The 22086-nt window shown below is 40.0% G+C and overlaps 3 protein-coding genes across 5 annotated transcripts in view; 2 read left to right on the top strand and 1 right to left on the bottom strand.

The window, feature by feature from the left end:
• The window catches only part of LOC310721180 (craniofacial development protein 2-like), a 437392-nt gene extending 418789 nt beyond the window's left edge, over positions 1-18603 (top strand). For both annotated transcript variants that reach the window (XM_083532577.1, XM_083532576.1), the window contains one exon: positions 17780-18603. The gene's annotated coding sequence lies outside the window, so the exon portion shown is untranslated. The remainder of the gene's footprint in view (positions 1-17779) is intronic.
• Positions 6539-10282, bottom strand: rps3a (ribosomal protein S3A). Its single transcript, XM_083532595.1, has 6 exons — positions 10129-10282; positions 9241-9344; positions 8333-8520; positions 7328-7536; positions 7071-7180; positions 6539-6708 (listed from the first exon to the last, which is right to left on the bottom strand). The coding sequence occupies exons 1-6, from the start codon at positions 10188-10190 to the stop codon at positions 6581-6583; spliced, it is 801 nt and encodes a 266-aa protein (XP_083388721.1). The 5' UTR covers positions 10191-10282; the 3' UTR covers positions 6539-6580.
• A 2430-nt stretch (positions 18604-21033) lies between the features above and the next one.
• The window catches only part of lrba (LPS-responsive vesicle trafficking, beach and anchor containing), a 217505-nt gene continuing 216452 nt past the window's right edge, over positions 21034-22086 (top strand). The window contains exons 1-2 of one of the 2 annotated variants that reach the window (XM_083532443.1): positions 21034-21365; positions 21594-21865. In XM_083532443.1, the coding sequence (XP_083388569.1) occupies positions 21716-21865 (150 nt within the window). In that variant the 5' untranslated portion in view covers positions 21034-21365; positions 21594-21715. Of the gene's footprint in view, positions 21866-22086 lie in introns of both variants that reach the window. The other variant, XM_083532442.1, reaches the window with a different exon arrangement.

Raw genomic sequence — 22086 nt, 5'->3', positions numbered from 1 at the left:
AGAAACTCTCATATTCTATTTGTGCTCCTAAAAGAAGAAGAATGACATTTAATTTATTTCACCAAAATCAACCTGCATTCTTAATCCCTCGCCTACAAGTTTTTTCAAACAGTTAATTCCAGATGTAATTAAACCTGTTTTAAAATTTATAAATACTTCCATTAGCACTGGTTATGTACTTAAATCCTTCAAACTGGCAGATATCAACCCCCTAATTAAGAAACCTGACCCTTGTCAGCTGTCCAACTACAGGCCAATATGAAACCTCCCCTTTATCTGCCAGATTTTAGAAAAGGCTGTGGCACAGCAGTTATGCTCACAGCTACTTAGGAATAACATTTTTAAAATGTATCAGTCAGGATTTAGGCCTCATCATAGCACAAAGACGGCGCTAGTTAAGGTGGTAAATGACCTGTTATTGGCCTCTGATCAGTGTCTCTTTACTTGTTTTGCTCGACCTTAGTGCAGCTTTTGAAACAATTGAGCATACTATCCTGCTTGCTAGACTAAAAAGCTCTTAAAGGTCTTATTTGACTGTTTGCTATCAGTTTGTTAATGTAAATGGTGAGTTCTCCACACTCTCTGAGGTAGTTTGGAGTTCTGCAAGGATCTGTCTTAGGCCCACTGCTTTTCTCTTTATATTTGCTGCCTCTGGTTGAAATTATAGATAAACATGGTATTGCTTCCATTGCTATGCTGATGACACACAGCTGTATATTTCAGCAAAGCCAGATAAAGAGAGATCAGTTTAATAATGTTGAGGAGTATGTAAAGGTCATTAGAGAGTGGATGCTTGATAACTTCCATCTGCTCAACTCAGATAAGACGGAAATACTTTTACTAGAACTTTTCAATTACGTAGCATCTCCGCATGGTGTTTTTGTCTCAGTGTGTATAGCAGTCAAAGACCTTGGTGTGATTATTGACCCGAGTCTTTCCTTTGAGGCTCACATGAATAATATTAACAGGATCCATATTCCACCTTAAAAATATAGAAACATGATGTTACAGTATGCAGAAAAAAACACTTTACTCTCTGGGTGTTGGAGTAAGTGCATAAATAAGCTTCATTTAGTTCAGAATGCAGCAGCAAGGGTCCTTACTAGATCTAGAAAATATGACCACATCACCCCTGTTTTAATTATTCTACACTGCTCCCAATTAAATCTCGCATTGATTTCTGTACCAATATGATCCTCCATGCCTACTTAGATCAAAAGGTGCAGGCTATTTGTTGGTACTTCAATTAATGAAGAATACAGCAGTTGGCAGATCTTTCTCTTATAAAGCCCCACAGTTATGGAGCATTCTTACCATTAGTGTTTGGGACTCAGACACAGTCTCAGTGTTCAAGTCGAGGCTGAAAATATATTTATTTAGTCAAGTCTTTTATAAGTAGATTTCTCTTCAATTAGAGGCCACTCTGTGCAGCTGGGGACGATTTCCCATCAACGCCCTGGGGTTCCATGAAATTACGGAGTAAGAATGGTAGCTGTGAGGATGGATTTGGACTGTTGTTAATGTCAACAGTCTGCTACACTGACTCAGGACTACAGTTTGCTTCTGATCGCCATGACTGTACCCCGCAACATCATTTATCAATAATAAATAGACTCGGCCGAAGGAGGAGAAGGAAAGGAGGAAGACGTCTACAGAGATAGCAGGAAAAGGAGTAGTGTAGGAAAGTGGAGGTTAGGGTTGGTACTTTAAATGTTGGTACTATGACTGGTAAAGGGAGAGATAGCTGATATGATGGAGAGGAGAAAGGTAGATATGTTGTGTGTTTAAGAGACCAAGTGGAAACGGAGTAAGGCCAGGAACATTGGAGGTGGGTTTAAACTGTTCTATTATGGTGTGGATGGAAAGAGAAATGGTGTAGGGGTGATTCTGAGGGAAGAGTTTAGTAAGAGTGTACTGTAGTGGAGATAAGAGTTAATGATTGGGTGATGAACATGAAGCTGAAAGTTAAAGGGGTGATGATAAATGTCAGTGGGTTGTGAGATGGAGTAGAAGGAAAAATTCTGGAGGGAGTTAAATGAAGTGGTAGAAGGTATACCTAGGAATGAAAGATTGGTGATTAGGGCAGATTTAAATGGGCATGTAGGTGAAGGGAACAGAGGTGATGAGGAGGTATGGCCTTAAGGAGAGTAATGTGGAAGGGCAGATGGTGGTAGATTTTTCCAAAAGGATGGAAAAATATTATTCTTACTTTAAGAATAAGGAGGATCATAGGGTGACGTATAGGAGTGGAGGGAGGTGCTAACAGGTGGACTATGTTCTATGTATAAGATGCAACCTGAAGGAGATTGGAGACTGTGAAGGTGTTGGCAGGGGACAGTGTAGCTAGACAGCATCGGATGGTGGTCTGTAGGATGATTTTAGTGGTAAAAAAGAAGAGGAGAAGAGTGAGGCCTAAAATAAGAATAAAATGGTGGAAAAGGATTTGTAGTGATTGGACAGGCAGAGGGACCGAGCTGGGAAGAATGTGCTGCAAGTTAGACCAATAAAGGTGGGGATGGAAATGTGTTGACTAGTAAGGAGTGTGTTGAGAAGATGGAGGGAGTATTTTGAGCAGCTTATGAACAAGGAAAATGAAAGCAAAAGAAGGTTGGATGGTGTGGAGATGGTGAAGCAGTAAGTGGATAGGATTAGTAAAGAGGAAGTAAGAGCAGTGATCAAGAGGATGAAAAGTGGAAAGTGGGTCGGACCAGATGACATACAGGTAGAAGCATGGAGATGTTTAGGAGAGATGGCAGTGGAGTTCCAACCAGGTTGGAAGGTGAGAAGATACCTGAGGAATGGAGAAGGAGTGTGCTTTAAGAATAAGGGAGATGTGCAGACCTGCAGTAACTACAGGAGAATAAAGTTGATCAGTCACAAAGTTATGGGAAAGAGTAGTGGAAGCCTGGCTAAGAGAACAGGTGACCATCTGTAAGCAACAGTGTGGTTTCATGCCATGGAAGAGCACCACAGACACATTATTTGCTTTGAGAATGTTGACAGAGAAGAATGGAGAAGGTCAGAAGAAAGCGTACAACAGGGTGCTGAGAGAGAAGTTGTGGTATTGTATGAGGAAGTCTGGTGTGTCAGAGAAGTATGTGAGGGTGGTGCAGGACATGTATGAGGACAGTGTGACAGCAGTGAAGTGTGCAGTAGGAACGACAGACTGGTTTAAGGGGAAGGTTAGACCGAATAAAGGATAGGCTCTGAGCCCTTTTTTGTTTGCAATGGTGATGGACAGGTTGACGGACGAGGTCAGACAGGAGTCTCCATGGACTATGATGTTTGTGGATATTATTTGTGGTGAGAGTAGGGAGCAGGTTGAGAAGAGCCTGGAGAGGTGGAAGTACGCGCTGGAGAGAAGGGGAATGAAAGTCAGTAGGAGTAAGACAGAGTACATGTGTGTGAATGAGAGGGAGGGCAGTGAAGGGGTGCAGTTGCAGGGAGAAGAGGTGGAGGAGTTCAGGTATCTGGGGTCAACAATGCAGGTTAACAGGCAGGGTGAAGTGGGTGGAGAAGAGTGATAGCAAGAGTGATTTGTTATAGAAGGGTATCTGCGAGAGTGAAAGGGAAAGTTTATAGGACTGTGGTGAGACCTGCGATGTTGTATGGCAGGGGTGGCCAACCCGCGGCTCGCGAGCCGCATGCGGCTCTTTGGCTGGTTTAATGCGGCTCTTACGTTTATATTAAAGTTTGTGTTTGTACTTTTTTTAATGTGCGTGTTCGCTTCGCTTGAGTTCAATACGGTATTTTAAGACTTAAATGAGCTTGCCCCTACTGGGAAACTTTGCGGTATATCAGACCTGGGCAAACTACAGCCCGCGAGAAACATCCAGCCCTTTGTACGTCCCTGTCCGACCAATTACACAATTGTAATGACCCATTAAAAAACGCAGCCAGTACATGGTTATCTGGATAAGAGCAACATGTCTGCGGTGTGCGGATAGCGATTTGCAAAACATGCAATGCTGAAATTTTTAAGAGGGGGTGTATCTGCAAAGAGTTTCCCCAAGTCGGGTTTAATTTATAACCTGAAATCCAAACATCCCGATTGCCATTCTAAATATAAGAAGAGAATGGAGAAAAGTAAAGTCAATCCGAGCATGCGCACTCCGTCTGTAGTGGCAGGAAAGTTTTCCAGTGATGGTGCCAAGGCAAAAAGCATAACAAAAAATTATATTTCATTGCCTTACATCAGTGGTCTCCAGTGGATCGACGGGTTGATCTTTGAAACATTCCCCGTGGATCCCGAAAATAATAATGATTATAATATTATTTATTACACGGCTCTTCTTAATCCTGTAGACTAGAACGTTCCATTAACTTGAATGGGCTTCCAAACGTTTGGCGGTCAATTATTTTCGTTTAACAGACCCGTTGCTAATAATAATTGACCGCTGTCTGTCTGTCAATACTATGACTGATAACAAATAAATAACAATAATTTATAATATTAAATAAAATTGATTTATTCTTTGAACTGCAATGCATTGATTTTAGTGAGGTTAGTACACACTCATAGCCATAAATGCAATGGTTCTAATAATTGACCATCTTTTCTTTCGGTGTTTCGGTTTTGGCCTTGGTTTCCTCATTTTTGGTTTTTGGTTTCGGACAAGAATTTTCAAAATATTATCATTGGTTTGGCCCTCTGACACAATTCAGGTTTCTCATGTAGCCCCTTGTAAAAATTAATTGCCCACCCCTGCGGTATATTCATCTCACGCACATGCGCATTTGACGAAAATACCGTATTGAACTCAAGCGAAGTGAACACGCACATAAAAAAACCAGAAACAAAGTCTGTGTTTTCTACCCTGAAACACGTAAAATCAAAGCATCGATCTGTTCTGACTGACACCCATGTGAAAGAATTGCTTCGAGTAGCAACAACGGAGTACGAGGCAGATTTGAAGGGGATTGTTTAAGGCAAAGATGCCAAAAGTCTCACTAAGTAACATGCATAGTAAAAGAAAAACGCTATTGTACATTATATTTTTGTTTGTGGACTTGGCAGAACTGAGAGTTTGTTTGTGTGAGGCTGTGCACACAATGTTCCTTGTTGAAAATGACTGTCCTGTGGTCTTAGAACTGTAGGAGTCAATTTCTGTCATTATTTTGGTGTGTGACATTTACAATAAAATGTGTGTGTGTGTGTAAGAGGAAGGGATGGGTGATGTTCATATGCACCTATGTGTATGATGTGGCTCTTTGTGGTGTAACAGTAAAAAATGTGGCTCTCGGTCTCTGACTGGTTGGCCACCCCTGTTGTATGGTTTAGAGACAGCGACTTTGAATAAAAGACAGGAGCTGGAGGTAGCAGAGCTGAAGATGTTCAGGTTTTCTTTGGGAGTGACAAAGATGGACAGGATTAGAAATTAATTTATGAGAGGGACAGCGCATGTGGGACGTTTTGAGACAAGGTGAGGGAGAAGAGATGGTTTGAACATGTGCAGAGAAGAGACATGGGGTATATCCGTAGGAGAATGCTGAGGATGGAGCCACCAGGAAGGAGGAAAAGAGGAAGACCAAGGAGGAGGTTTATGGATGTGGTGAGGAAAGACATGCAGGTAGTTGGGTTGAAAGAGGCAGATGTAGAGGACAGGGGGTATGGAGACGGATGATTCGGTGTGGTGCCCCCTAATTGAAGAAGCCAAAAGAAGAAATGGACAATTGGCACAACAAAGATGGGGATGGACATGTTCACTCGAGTCTGGTTCCTCTCATGGTTTCTTCCTTATACCATCTCAGAGTTTATCCTTGCCAGTCGCCACCAGCTGGCAAATCAGGGGCAAACTTACACTTAAATTAATGTTCTTTATCTCGTCACCTTATCTGTGTAAAGCTGCTTTGAGACAATGTTCATTGTTAAAAGCACTCTACAAATAAAAATGAATTGAAATCATGAAGAAAAGCCATGAACACCTGTGACATTTAACTCATGGTCAGTTTTAAAATGAATGTGTTAAACGTCACATTTAAAAAATAAAACCCATTTTACATCTGTGTTACAAACAAAAATAAATAAGGCCGAGCAATGACAAGGAATTGGTTGGTGCACAATTAGAGGAAAAAAAATAAATACACGTGCCACCAAACAGATTAAAACTAAAGTAACAAGCATGGTTTAAATATGCAAGTAGAAAGTATAGATGTAAAAAAATTAATCTGAAAAACAGTGAAGTACTGATAGCAGAAAAATCTACTTTGGTACTGTACCCATCTCTGCTCATTTGTAGTTGTAACACAATACATGATTATATTTAGACTAGCGAAAAAACTACACCACAGACACTAAGACCATTAGCTCCAAAATGCCACGAGAGCATTTCAACCAGCATTAGAGGTAGACATAATTTTAAACTGGTCTTAATTTTTTTTAAGACTTGGAACAGAAAATGCAAGACTTTAAACCTTAAACTTACATTTGACAAATTTGCGACTTTATAGTAATAATTTTAAAGGTGTAAAAACATTGGTTTTGAGACAATTATTTAGTCACACCCACACACCAAAAAAAGCAAAGCAACGCACCATCTGATTTTTCAAACTTTATTGGCCATGTCTATGAGCATGAGTTTTACACAGACTCCTGGACGGGGGGCTCATATCCGTCCGCTCTCTCCACCTTTGCCCCAGTTTCGCCCTCCGCTGGTTTAGCCGAGCTGCTGCTTCCACCTTCACCATGCAGCTCCATCAGCTTCCCCACTGAAACACAAAGGCAACGTTAGTTAAAACAATGCACAATGTAATGCACAAAGCTTGGAAGGGGTAGCTCAGCGGTAAAGATGTTGGACTTCTGATCAGAAGGTCGCAAGTTTAAAAATACCACTGCACTAAGCTGCCACTGATGGGACCTTGAGCAAGGCCCTTAAACTGGACTAATCAGTTTTATGGATGAGAATTATAAGTCACTATAGATAAGGGTGCCAATAAAATTTTAATATAAATCTAGCTAAAGCACTTAGTCATAGCCGAATTGTACATGAAAATCTTACTACAGAACCCACACTGGTGGAAATCATAGTTTGTGAATTGGGACAAGGCAACAGTTCAAAACCCAAACTCACGCTCAAACTTGGGCTTCTTGAGCATCTTGACCTTCCTGACGTAGACATCGTGCAGTGGATAGATGGACTGGCAGGCTTTCTCAATGTCCTTTCCCACACTGTCAGGGATCCTGTCTCACACACACACACACAATCAGTAAAATCCTGAATTCAGACAGACACATTCATGAAACATGCATTACAATGGCGAAGACAATCCAAACAAGACAATTCCTAATTGAAGCGTAAATTTTTTTATAAAAAAATAGGGTGCTTACAGTTTGTTCACCACCTCCTTGAGATCATTGGTCTGAACCTCACGGGTCATGATCTCCATCATCTTCTTGCGGATCTGGCGGACCTGCTGGTGTTGGGCGTATGACGTCTTGCGGATCTGATTAGAGCGTTTCTTGGTGAAACCCACGCAGAAAAGGCGCAGCAGGTAACCATCGGTGGTCTTCACGTCCACATGGGCCTCGATCATAGTCTGTACAGAAACAAATATTCAAATTTCCTTTTCTATTTTTTTTTTTATCACAAACCAGCAGCAAATATTTTGTCCTGAAGTACATTTTAGACCTTTGCTTACATCTGAATGTTTGTGAACGTGTGCATAGCTCTTTAAAACGATATTCACAATAGCTATTACAATTCAGCTGTTGGTATAATGCTGGAGGTTTCTTGATCCGATTGGTCAGACAATTTGGACTCAGTCTACTCTAATCCAGATGCATTTGAAAAATGGTGTTTTGTCTAAAAAGCGCCACACTTTCCTTTTTAATCATGTCGCAAAAGTTGCTGATCCACACAAACATCAAAATGCTTACGTGCCTGTACTGCGCACGTGCAAACTGCGTCGTTTACTAGCGCATTCTAGCATCTTCTTTGGTGATACACTTGGGAAGATTCCTACATATGTACTTTGAGCAGATAAGCATCGTTTTTTTTTTTTTTTTATATCGCAGTCTGTTGTGTGTTTTATGGTCGTGTTTGTTTGAACGTGATGACATGGAAAGCGTGCGCAAGTCTGGAGTGTCCAATACGCCACCTTGTATATATGAACATGGATTCAAAATGGGAGTTGAGGAATTGTCTTTGGTTTACATATAGGTTGATTTAAGGTAGCTTGTTATCTATGCACTGGTCCCATTCTGCTTTTTATTTTATATGTACGAGTTATTGTCTAATGGTGGGATTTATCAATCTATGACTCATTTTTAGAGCTTCCATAGCAGCAATGTTTGCCTGTTATGAGCACCAAATATTCACCCCCTATCTCCTACCTGCCACTTCTTGACCATGGAGCACATCTTGTCGCGGGTCAGGTCCATGCCGTGGAAGTTGGTCAGGCAGTTTTTGCCCTGGACGTCCTCTGTGATGAGTTTGAACTTGCGGAAGGCGACCTCATCGTTCTGCAGGTCAGCGAGGCTCACCTCGAACACGCGACCCTTCAGACCATCAGAGGCGATCCCTAAAACAAAGGCAGGCACGTCACTCAACAACCAGAGGCGTTCTCTCCTTAAGGAGGATATTGTACATTTGTGGGAATGTCAGTAGATCTCAACAGGAGTAATCACTTCTCTTTATCTGGGACCAAAACACAGTCTTCATTCCCCAAATTTGGACAATTATTCCTGTTCAGTAATGCAGTGCTTGAAAGCAAACGTTTACTCTGAACTCACATTTCAGGAGCTGTTCAGACAGGGTTATATACTGATGGTCAATATACTAATAAACTAACCCTATTTTACAGATTCTACACCTTTATTTCCATCCAGATGAACCTGTTCACCCTTTTCCTGTCGTCCTTCTACAAGGAAATTATATACTTTGGAGTTTTCACCAAACTTTGCAATCATTTGTTTTTCAGTTGACCTATGATTTTCTATGCAGATCACATCCCATGTTGGAAAGACAAAAGATTGCGGATTCACTCACACGGCATACGTGAGTGACCCTGTGCAGATACACACTTCCTGGACCACACGCAATCCTGATCTACTTTAAATTAAATAAGAGTCCCACTCTTTCTGCAGTCTATTGAGAAAGCAACGTGTTAAGGAACCATATTAGACACCAAATTTGATAAAATAATCCAGTCTGAATAAGGCCACTATGGACGTGGGTTTGAGACTCAAAGATGCCTTTACAAACTCAATCTCACAACAATAATAATTCCAGTACAACTCACTGGTTCCCTGAGTCCTGGTGACCAGAGTCTTGCCCAGGTTGCGGATGTTGAACATGGCCGGGGCTTTAACATCGTACCAGTCCTTCTTGGAGAACGGATCAACGCTGGAAAAGAAAAACAAACAGTTTACTTGATATACAGCTTATAAAATTTAATAGTCAATAGATGATTTTCCTGTGATTGCACTAAAACAACATACAGCATCAAAAATCTAACAGTCTGACAGTTCAAACAGTGAAGGCTCTATAAAGAAAATTGTAAAGTGAACACATTCACATGAAGCTCTAATAAGGTAAATAATGCAGGTTTTCCTGGTAAAGACTTTTATACCGTTCTGCCTTCAAAAGTCAGTAAACTCACATGAATAAATAAAAAGCAATGCAATAGAGAAAACATTCATTTAAAAGACTAGACACCAATTACATCCAGTATCCATCTATATATCTATATATGCCCTAAAAATGCTCCAATTCACTCCCTGATGCACTTTTACTCCTTAATGTATTAGTGTTTTAACTTAAACAGAGCCTGGAGGTGATTGTAAAGCCCATGATGTCAATGAGGTTTGTAGGAGCCCCAGTTACTATATTTATATTATTATACTAACACGATTTACAGCTAAATGTTTCACTTCCACTGACTCATTAGTTTTTTTCACCTAAACAACCACAAAAGACAAAACAATAATCTCCAAAAACGACTAAAATAACTAAGAACGCAGCTAGCTAGCTATTCAGTCAGCTAAGTCGTGAACTGGGGGTGAAGCCGGGCCGGGCTAACACAATCCTCCAATTATCAAACTCATCCGTACACTTTTTTTTCCAAAAACACGTCCACTGCTTTATTAAAGTGTCTCAAACCGCACAAGGGGTGAATTTTTCAACTTACATCTTCTTCTTGGCCCCTTTTTTGCCGCCTTTGGTCAGCCTCTTATTCTTGCCGACTGCCATGTTGGAACGCAGGGAGTAAAAGAGGAGGAAATGAGGTGTTCTCGCGAGAAATAGAGCGAGAGCGAGAAACCGTCGGGAAATCTCGCGGGATCTCGTGAGACCTGCATGAGAGGCGCCCCCCAGTGGTGTGTTTTGGGAAGTGACTTTAAATTAATTCATGAATTAAAATCATTTATTTGTGGGTTAAGTATTTTCAACGATTTTTCTCCATATTTGAGAAAAAAAAATTGTTGGTTTGTTTGGATGTTTCTTTCTTCTATTTAAATTATATTAAGTCATATTTATGTATTTATTTATTTATTTGTTTGCAGTTTTTTTTTCTTATTGAAGCAATTATTTTTGACTTTAGACAAAATAAAGGTGCTTTACAGTATATTTGTCTCATGAACGTTACAATATGGTGAAAGTCTTTCTTTACATATCCCAACAATGTAATGAAGCTGGGGTAGGAGATACAGCACCCCTGAGGGTTAAGGGCCTTGCTCAAGATCCTTAACCATGGATCTACAACCTCCCATATAACAAGCATTTTTTGTTATTTTAATCAAAACATATAATTAAATCAAACTTTGTTATTATGTATACTATTTTATTCACTATTTTACTGCATAGTCGGTTTCAGATGATAATTCAGGTGAACAGAGAATTCAGCTTATAACCATGAGTACGGCATTTTAACTGGAAGAAATATAAGAACTAATCTGACTGTTTTATTAATATGAAATTATATTTAATCATGCTTTCAAACTTGTAGATTACATTTATCTGTAAAATTACCACAGATAATTTGCAACAGCTGCATCACACCCTGTAGTTGACCATATCATCACACCACCCACACATTTGTTTATGTAAAAACACAAGAAACGGTGACTGAACAGGTTCGTCTGGGAGTGTGTGTCTGTGTGTGTGTGTGTGTGTGTGTGTGTGTGTGTGTGTGTGTGGGTGTGTGCAGGTCTTTCTATATTAATAAAAAAGTGCTGCTGTTTCATTTTTTATATCAAGCTAAAAGCAAAACAGCTTAAGGTCATTAGTATACGGTTACTACTGCTATGGGCATCGACTTGTGAACTGCTGAGAACCTGTTCTGTCAAAAGGTCTGATTTTTTAGATTAAGGAATATGGATTTGAGAGTTGATGTTAATTTCACTCTTTACTCCAGGATTTCTAAGTCATGTTCTCCAGTTCTCTTGTGCACCTGAACATGCCTTTGAAGCAGGTAGAAAGTAGACCAGCAGAACTGTAGATTTGACCCCTGTTGATCACGTGGCTGCGTTGAATAATGCTTGTAAATACCAGGTAAATTAGTGAACGCATTCACATTCAACTCAGCTGATTTACATTAAGCCACACCCACAAATCTCCATAAAAGGCAACATATTCAAAAGAACAAAATGACAGACAAAAGGTGCCTGAGCATTTATAAATGATTTATTAATACAAGGGGCTAACTGAAAAGTTGAATTTATATATTTTGTATTTTTCAAGTGCCATAAAAGTCACTTCATAGGCATACAATTACTAACTGTTCATCTTATGATATGCATAAGTACTGGCACAAAGGTGCCAAATACTGTATTAAGCATTCGAATCATTCTTACTTTTTTATGCACGGTGTGTCTTAATTATCCTTGTGGGTCAATTCATTATCTGCTAGTTGGATATTTTTGTTTAGTTGACTGCTGTCCAACCCAGCCATGTGATATAAGTGTTAAAAACTCCAACTCAAGAGCAAGAACAGCACCGTTATACCTGATGTATATATATATATATATATATATATATATATATATATATATATATATATATATATATATATATATATATATATATATATATATATATATATATATATATATATATAAAACACCATGTCACATTGTTGTATTGCTCAGTGTTGGACCCTGCCCCTGAAGGATAGTGTAATAGGTTGCCAATACTTTTTTTAAAATGCACACCAAAAAGTAATAAACCCCCTATGTAATAGATAGACTAAAAAAAAAAAACTTTTTTATTTTTTAATAAAACACAGTTACTGTAGTTAGAAGTAAATTTGAGCTAATAAAGGATGGATATAGCAGAGGCAGGAAAAATAGCTTGTTTTTCAGATGTTTCCAGCTTCATCAGCTGTGTAAATATATGAAAAAAGGTCCAGTCTTTCACCTCTATTTGACCATCAAATTTTTATAAAAGCCATGTTGTCTGTCGTTAAACAATGGCTCAGCACTGGGTCACCTGCTGATACGGATGCTGTGGTGTTATAGAGCTCAGAAGAATGATTTAATTCAGAAATAAATTATTTATTCCTTCATTTATTTATTCAAGAGCAGGGTCAGAGTGGTGGTGAAGCCGGTCTATCTGAGGAGCGTGTTTGAAAAAAAAACACTCTAGAAAAGACTCCAGTTTGATACACAGCATTTCCCAGATTTCCTGTTGTACAAACACTATGTTACATGTTACTGAACTTAAGTAGATTAATTTGATACAATCCTTTACTTCACTATTTATTTTTGGGACAACTTTTTACTTTCACTTTACTCTTTAAACCAGGCTTGTTACTTTAGTTTAGTTTATATTTTTTCTTCTTATTGAGCTCTGTTTTCCGCCCATTAACCTATTTCTTTTCATTGCGCTGCCTTTTCAACCTATGGTATGGTGGTATATTTACGTATTTGAAACAGAGGGAGTCAGTGATGTAAACATGACTGAGAACAGAGACATTCCTGATCATCATCTTTTCTCTGCTTGTGTTCTATATGGTGGCTGTTCAGCCTGGATACATTCATTACATAACAAAATTTGGAATTGTTTTGTATTAATATATTAATTTTGGAGGTCCAGTTACCAGCATGACACTAAAACAGTTAGTAGTAATGGCTACTTTTTACTTAGGTACAAACTTCTTTACTTTAACTATAACTTACTTTAACCAGAGTCTTTTAAAACAAGAATATCTGTACTTTTACTTGAGATAATGATGTGTGTTCTTTTGCATCTCTGACTACAAGTCTTCCATTATATAGATTTCACAGCTTTGATAATACTGGCAGACAAATCAAGATAAACATAAGACCCGCAAGCAAACCTGTTAGCTTAGCTAGATAGCAAACGTCTTCTAGGTAACTGAAAGCCTGCTAGCATAAAAAGATCATTTGTCTATCATCATGTACCCATGTAATATTTACCATAAATTACAAATACATAGCAAAGTGGACTAGCACTTAAAGATAAGATAATCTGACAGCGAATGAGAAAACTGCTATAAATGTTAAGCTAACATCTAAGTGTTAGTTAGACTTAAACCTGCTTAGCTACATTAAAACTGCTTCAGAGAAATGAAAGTATCAGTTACTACTGTTAAATACCAGTTACTACTCTAATATCAATACCTGTTGCTGTACTTAAGTATTAATTTACAGTATTTATATTTTATATGGATTTTAAATCATTGTAATCTTGAGCAAAATGAGTTGTTTTGCCACCCAGTGAATGGTCGTAGGGTAGGGTAGATTTTGAGGTCGTCATTGTGGAATAAAATTACATTTTGTTTCATGGTTGACCTCAAACATGTTAATTATATTTGCAACTGCAGTCACAAAAATACCAAGCTGTTGGAGAGGGCTTTATAAACTTTGCCTTTAACATGCATGTCTATTATTTTCCTTTTGTCCTTTTTAGACAACTCTCTGCTTTGCTTTTTCTGGTCTATGTTCAGTGTAGTGTACACAATAATACCAAACAGCAGAGGGACTTTTCTCTGTTTAAATAAGCCAAATAGCTGATCACATAATTGTAATCGTGTGATCTTTTCTAGGGGTACCAGCAAATTTGTCCATGTCTTTCTCATTCGTTTTATTATTTATATATTCTGGTGTATTATAAATTGAAAAGCAAAGTCAGATTTTTATTTAAATCCCTCTAATCTAATCTTAATTACATTTTCTCTCAATTGTGAACAAAAGCGACACTTTATTTACACTTACACTACAGAATTTATTCTCAGCAACTTCTTCACCCAGATAAAAATATTTTATATAATTTTGTAATATAAATGCTGTTAATACAACAATTGCAGTAATCAACATTAATGGTAAAAACTTTTTATTAAAAAAATTAAGTAATGTGCGCTTAAAACCTATTCTGCGGTTTCAAATAAACCAATAAAAGCTAACAAAACTGTACTGAAAGTTGGGCTGTAGATCCATAATAACATATTTGTGTTTGTGAGCTCTCAAGGGCTGTTACTATGGTAACCACCTCTGAGGTTTCTCACTGAGAGAGTGTATGATGACATGCACATGCTTCGTCATGGGACACTTGAGGAGAAGAAGGCAAAAACTACACACATAGACACACACAGACAGACACACACAAACACGCACGCATGCGCACACACACGCACACACACGCACACACACACACACACACTCACACACTCACACACTCACACACTCACACACACAAATTTCCTCTACAAACATGCTGGTCTCAACTACAACAACAATAATATTATTAATAATAATAATAATAATAATAATAATAATATACACAACCACTGACCACGTTAAGTCTTAAATCATGTTAAATGTTTTTTATATCTATATATTTTAATATTTTTTACAGTATATAACAATTGATTTAACATTGCATTTAAGCAAAATTTTTCATTCATGCTCATTGCTGAGGAAGCTGAAGTTGAAGTTGATGGAGTGGCCAAGTATGTCTCCAGACCTGAACTCTATTAAGCACCTGTGGGGCATCCTCAAGCACCATGTGTCTAACATTTAGCAGCTCCGTGATGTCATTATGGAAGAGAGGAAGAGGATCCCAGCAACAACCTGTGCAGCTCTGGTGAATTCCATACCCAGGAGGATTAAAGCAGTGCTGGATAAAAACAGCGCTCACACACAATATTCACACTTTGGACACAGTTTTAACATGAGGGTGTACTCACATTTGTTGCCAGTTATTTAGACTATAATGACTGTATGTTGAGTTATTTTCGGAGGACAGTAACTCTGTACTGATATATAAGCTGCACACTGACTACTCTAAAATACATACAATTGTTATTTCTAAAGTATTGTCCCTTGAGAACAAATAATAAAATGGTTGCTGAAATGTGAGGGGTGCATTCACTTTTGTAAGACACTATATTAATATTTGAAAAATTACTACTGTTACTACTAATAATAATTATTAAATATATGCTATAATAAAACAATTATAACTGAAAGATTCATGTTAATAGTACTAATTTTAACAAAAGTATTAATTTATTTACTTGTTTGTTTATCTGTTTAAGTAACAATCATTTAGCCAAACTGATTCAGCTCATTACAGATAAAAAGTGGACTAAAAAAATACCACACATTGATTTAAGCATTTTTTTAAATGAACACAATCAGTGCTTTGTATCGTATTAGATAAAACCGACCATAACAGTAAGATCTGATCATATTCACTATTATTAATAACTGACATTTTTCACCTTTACAAACGGTGAGGTTGGTGATCCATGGTGGCCCCTAAACGGAGCAGCTAGAAGAAGAACAACAACCAATGATAAGGTGTCTATTAGAAAGTGTAATAACTGATCGTAACAGATCATAATCCTCAGCTGGTCCCTAATAAAAAGATAACAACAAAACATCCATCTTTTACTTGTTAATTAAGAAACGAATTTCTGCACCGAGTATATGAAAAAAATATAATTACAATGTAGCAGCAGAACTTGTATACAACAACATGCAAAACTATACACGTTCACCTACAAGATTTTACAGAATATAAAAAAAAAAAATAATTCCTTCCACAAATCAAAATGTTTATATTTATATACAAACTCGAAATCTTTTTTGCTTTCTTTAACTGGACACATCCTTCATACAGATTACTCAAATGTGTATAGAATTCTAAACCATTTTTTTCTTGTGTATATGGGATTTCCCCAAAAATATTTTACCAGGAAATTACCCCAAAAAGAACAACCTGATACCCTACCTCTGGGTGGAGTTCTCTTCAATTAGAGACCACTTTGTACAGTTGAGATCCATGAAGTTCCTAAACAACTCAAGAACTATGAGGATGGATTTGAACTGTAATTAATATCAACAGTCTGTTATAATGGTTTAACCCAGCCGACAGGGAAAGGAAAAGTGGAGGAGAGTTGAGGTTCGGGTTGGTACTTTAAATGTTGGCACTATGACTGGTAAAGGGAGAGAGATAGCTGATATGATGGAGAGGAGAAAGGTAGATATGTTGTGTGTTCAGGAGACCAAGTGGAAAGGGAGTATGGCCAGAAACATTGGAGGTGGGTTTAAACTGTTCTATCATGGTGTGGATGGAAAGAGAAATGGTGTAGGGGTGATTCTGAAGGAAGAGTACAGTAAGAGTGTAGTGGAGGTGAAGAGAGTTTCTGATAGGGTGATGATCGTGAAGGTGGAAGTTGAAGGGATGATGATAAATGTCATCAGTGCCTATGCTCCACAAGTCGGCTGTGAGATGGAGGAGAAGGAAAGATTCTGGAGTGAATTAGATGAAGTGGTAGATGGTGTCCCTAGAAATGAACGATTGGTGATTGGGGCAGACTTTAATGGACATGTAGGTGAGGGGAACAGAGGTGATGAGAAGGTTATGTGTAGGTATGGCCTAAAGGAGAGAAATGTGGAAGGGCAGATGGTGGTAGATTTTGCTAAAAGGATGGAAATGGCAGTGGTAAACACTTATTTTAAGAAGAAGGAGGATCATAGGGTGACGTATAAGAGTGGAGGAAGGTGCACACAGGTGGACTATGTTCTATGTAGGAGATGCAACCTGAAGGAGATTGGAGACTGTAAGGTGTTGGAGGGGGACAGTGTAGCTAGACAGCATCGGATGGTGGTCTGTAGGATGGTTTTGGAGGTGAAGAAGAAGAGGAGGAGAGTAAGGACTGAAAGAAGAATAAGATGGTGGAAACTGAAGGAGGAAGACTGTAGTGTGAGGTTCAGGGAAGAGGTCAGACAGAGGTTGGGTGGTGGTGAAGAGGTGCTGAATGATTGGGAAACTACCGCAGGAGTGATGAGGGAGGCAGCTAGAAAGGTACTTGGTGTGACATCTGGAAATAGAAAGGAAGACAAGGAGACGTGGTGGTGGAATGAGGAAGTGCAGGGGAGCATAAGGGGAAAGAGGTTAACAAAACAGAAGTGGGATCGACAGGGTGATGAGAAAAGTAGGCAGGAGTACAAGGAGATGCGGCAGCAGGTAAAGAGGGATGTGGCGAAAGCCAAGGAAAAGGCATACGAGGAGCTGTATGAGAGGTTGAACACTAAGGAAGGAGAAAAGGATTTGTACCGATTGGCCAGGCAGAGAGATCGAGCTGGGAAGGATGTGTTGCAAGTTAGAGCAATAAAGGATGGAGATGGAAATGTGTTGACAAGTGAGGAGAGTGTGTTGAGAAGATGGAGGGAGTATTTTGAGCAGCTGATGAACGAGGAAAATGAGAGAAAATGAGAGAAAATGAGAGAAAATGAGAGAAAATGAGAGATCCTTGGATTCAAGGATCAAGGATCGGCCCTGAGCCCTTTCTTGTTTGCAGTGGTAATGGACAGGTTGACGGACGAGGTCAGACAGGAGTCTCCCTGGACTATGATGTTTGCGGATGATATTGTGATTTGTGGTGAGAGTAGTGAGCAGGTTGAGAAGAGCCTGGAGAGGTGGAGGTACGCGCTGGAGAGGAGGGAAATGAAAGTCAGTAGGAGTAAGACAGAGTATATGTGCGTAAATGAGAGGGAGGGCAGTGGAGTGGTGCGGTTACAGGGAGAAGAGGTGAAGAAGGTGGAGGAGTTCAGGTACCTGGGGTCAACAGTGCAAAGTAATGGAGAGTGTTTTAGGGAAGTGAAGAAAAGAGTGCAGGCAGGGTGGAGTGGGTGGAGAAGAGTGACAGGAGTGATTTGTGATAGTAGAGTATCTGCAAGAATGAAAGGAAAAGTTTATAGGACTGTGGTGAGACCTGCGATGTTGTATGGATTAGAGACAGTGGCATTGAGTAAAAGGCATAAGGCGGAGCTGGAGGTAGCAGAGCTGAAGATGTTAAGGTTTTCGTTGGGAGTGACGAGGATGGACAAGATTAGAAATGAGTTTATTAGAGGGACAGCGCATGTTGGACGTTTTGGTGACAAGGTGAGGGAGGCGAGATTGAGATGGTTTGGACATGTGCAGAGGAGGGACATGAATTATATCGGTAGGAGAATGCTGAGGATGGAGCCACCAGGAAGGAGGAAAAGAGGAAGACCAAGGAGGAGGTTCATGGAAGTGGTGAGGGAAGACATGCAGGTAGTTGGTGTAAAAGAGGCAGATGTAGAGGACAGGGTAGTATGGAGACGGATGATCCGCTGTGGCGACCCCTAATGGGAGCAGCCGAAAGAAAAAGAAGAAGAAGTCTGTTATAATGGTTTAGGACCACAGATTTCATGAGCAGTTCTGCATTAAGGACCAAGTGTACAGTTATAACCTTAAGAATGACAGAACTGTAATAAATGGACATTTGGTGGCACCTAAATGAGGATGGGTTCCCTTTTGACTTTGGTTTCTCTCAAGGTTTCTGCCTTGTCAAGAACTTTTTCTTTGCAAGATATTTTATAACATATTTATCTCTGCAAAGCTGCCAAATAAAAGTGAAATAAATTCATTGCACTAATATCGTCGTCTTCTTTTGGCTGCGCCCGTTAGGGGTCGCCACAGCGGATCGTCTATCTCCATACTACCCTGTCCCCTACATCTGCCTCTTTCAGATTAACTACCTACATGTCTTACCTTACCACATCCAATAACCTTCTCCTTGGTCTTCCTCTTTTCCTCCTTCCTGGGATCTCCATCCTCAACATTCTTCTACCGATACACCCCATGTCCCTCCTCTGCACATGTCCAAACCTTCTCAATCTCGCCTCCCTCACCTTGCCTCCAAAACATCCTACATGCACTGTCCCTCTAATAAACTCATTTCTAATCCTGTCCATCCTCGTCACTCCCAATGAATATCTCAACATCTTCAGCTCTGCTACCTCCAGCTCCACCTCCTGTCTTTTAATCAATGTCACTGTCTCTAAACCAAACATCATCACAGGTCTCACCACAGTCCTATAAACTTTCTCTTTCACTCTCACAGATACTCTTCTATCACAAATCACTCCTGCTATCACTCTTCTCCACCCACTCCACCCTGCCTGCACTCTTTACTTCACTTCTTTAACACACTCTCCATTACTATGCACTGTTGACACCCAGGTACCTGAACTCCTCCACCTTCTCCACCTCTTCTTCCTGCAACCGCACCACTCCACTGCCCTCCCTCTCATTCACACACACGTACTCTGTCTTACTCCTACTGACTTTCATTCCCCTTCTCACCACCATGTACCTCCACCTCTTCTCAACCTGCTCCCTACTCTCACCTCCAATCACAATATCATCCGCAAACATCATAGTCCATGGAGACTCCTGTCTGACCTCGTCCGTCAACCTGTCCATCAGCACAGCAAAGAGGAAAGAGCTCAGAGCCGATCCTTGATGCAATCCAACCTCCACCTTGAACCAGTCTGTCTTCCCTACTGCACACTTCACTGCTGTCACACTGTCCTCATACATGTCCTGCACCACCCTCACATACTTCTCTGACACACCAGACTTCCCCATAAAATACCACAACTCGTCTCTCGGCACACTGTCTAACGCTCCTCCATATCCACAAAAACACAATGCAACTCCTTCTGACCTTTATACTTTATACTTCTCCATCAACAGTTTTAAAAAAAATAATGCGTTTGTGGTGCTCTTTCTCGGCATGAAACCATACTGTTACTCACAGATGGTCACCTCTTCTCTTAGCCTGGCTTCCACTACTCTTTCCCATATCTTCATGGTGTGACTGATCAACTTAATTCCCCTGTAGTTACTGCAGGTCTGCACATCTCCCTTATGATTAAAGATCGGTACCAGTACACACCTTCTCCATTCCTCAGTCTTCCTCTCACCTTCCAAAACATTGTTAAACAATCTAGGTATAAAATCCACGGCCATCTCTCCTAAACATCTTCATGCTTCTACCGGTATGTCATCTGGGCCAATTGACTTTCCACTCTTCATCCTGTTAATCTCTGCTCTCACTTCCTCCTTACTAATCCTATCCACCTCCTGCTTATGAGTTCTCCTCAGTAAACTGTTTCTCAAGCGCATTCTCTCAGTACCACTGCTGCTACGTGAATATGATGCATCACAACACTATGGAGACGGAGGCGTGCCTGAGACTTACATAGAATACAGATTATCATGGCAGAGGTAGAGCTGCATCTTCCTGGAGAACAAGAAAATATTGTTTAGTTTTATTTAATCTTTTTCGTTTTTCTTTTTTTTTGTACTTCAAAGGCCTGTTTGTGAAAGGGCCATACGTTAGCGTTAGAAGTCAGAAAGCACTTTAAGTGAATGTATAATTTGCTGTCTGTCTGAAATAAAAGTGAAATATCAGTACCCCATAGAATTGTGTAGCATCATATTTTTTTCCCTTCCATCAAATCGATAGCTCCTTTAATTGTATCTTTACATATGATTAAAAGTGAGTGAAGTGAATACCTGTTTCCCATCTAATAATATTTCCATAACCAGCTAGAAGCAAGAGTTCAGGTTTATATAAAAGATAAAAATCAATATAAAAATCGATATCTAAAATTCTCTCTTCTGGATAGCAGTAGGATTTTAGACTTGACCTCTTTTACTTTAGGATTTAAGCAGTATTTTTTTTATTTCAGAAGTCCTCCAGGCTGTAGTCGAGCATGTTTTGCTGAACACACAGAGCAGCATGAGCAGTAGCAGAGCTGTGTACCTGCAGCACACCTGATCCCCGCACAGCGCTGCTCAGACCTGCACTGCGCATGCGCATGCGCTCGCTCACCCACTAGCACCCACTGTCATGGCGGCGGCGAGCCGGAGCTGAGCGGGTTCAGGAAGAGCTGGGCTCCGAAAAAAGAGAAATAAAACTCCGAGAACAACTGCGATCTCACAGGCAGCAGCCGGAGCAGCGACCCAGAGGATTTCTAGTCCCGTTTCGGAGCGCTTTTAGCTGATAGAGATAGGAAGAGAGGAGCGAGAGAGAGAGAGAGAGAGAGAGAGAGAGAGCGCTCCTTATCCTGCTCAGAAGAAGAGGTGAAGCTCAGTTTCCTGTCTGTCTTAACAACCAGCCTTCATAATAATTTCCAAAATATTATATTGCTTTTTTTTCTCCTTACATTTTTTGACACTTTTTAGCAATAAGTTGTAGCAATTTTTTTCTAGACTTCCTCATAGACTCTATTTTTGTGAACGTGCTGAGCGCCTGCGCGTGAGTTATAATTTCACCTGGAATCTCACCTGGAATCTCACCTGTGTTTCCAGACCCTCAGCATTGGAGGGACAGTGGTGTTTAAGGCTTCTGTTCAAACCCCCCCCTCTGCACTCTCGAAGCGCTAGTTGAAACCTGAGTCACCTTCAAGAGGAACAGGTGTCTCTCACCTGGTATGGCGGAGGAGAACGCGCCCCCTGGTGGTGGGGGCATCACGCCCACCGTGCCCATTCGTGGCATCCGCATGAAGTTTGCCGTGCTGGAGGGACTCATCGAGGCTGGCGATGTGACGAACCGAGACATCGTGGAGACTGTGTTCAACCTGGTGGGTGGATCGTTAGAACATATCTGAAACCTGTACACCTGTATCAGGGTTAGAGCTCATTTATTTATATCTTATAAAACCAGGCATTTGATCAGGACGAAAGTTAACGGCACCTGATATTTCTATCAGGCGGAAACGTTATCTGTTGCTCTGCGGTGGCTGAGCTGCATGATTGGAATGACCCCAGGTTATTAGAGCTACGACTGTAGACTGTCTTTCAT

Source organism: Silurus aristotelis (genome assembly GCF_946808225.1).
Source record: "Silurus aristotelis genome assembly, chromosome: 27".
NCBI lineage: Eukaryota > Metazoa > Chordata > Actinopteri > Siluriformes > Siluridae > Silurus > Silurus aristotelis.
Note: the sequence above shows the minus strand (reverse complement) of the source record. Positions and strands in the feature narration are given on the sequence as shown.

Coding starts and splice junctions, on each gene's coding strand:
- rps3a (XM_083532595.1), bottom strand. CDS start 10,190: ATGGCAGTCGGCAAGAATAAGAGGCTGACCAAAGGCGGCAAAAAAGGG. Junction 7,181..7,327: donor AAGGAGGTGGTGAACAAACT/GTAAGCACCCTA, acceptor TGTGTGAGACAG/GATCCCTGACAGTGTGGGAA. Junction 6,709..7,070: donor CAAGAAGCCCAAGTTTGAGC/GTGAGTTTGGGT, acceptor TTTGTGTTTCAG/TGGGGAAGCTGATGGAGCTG.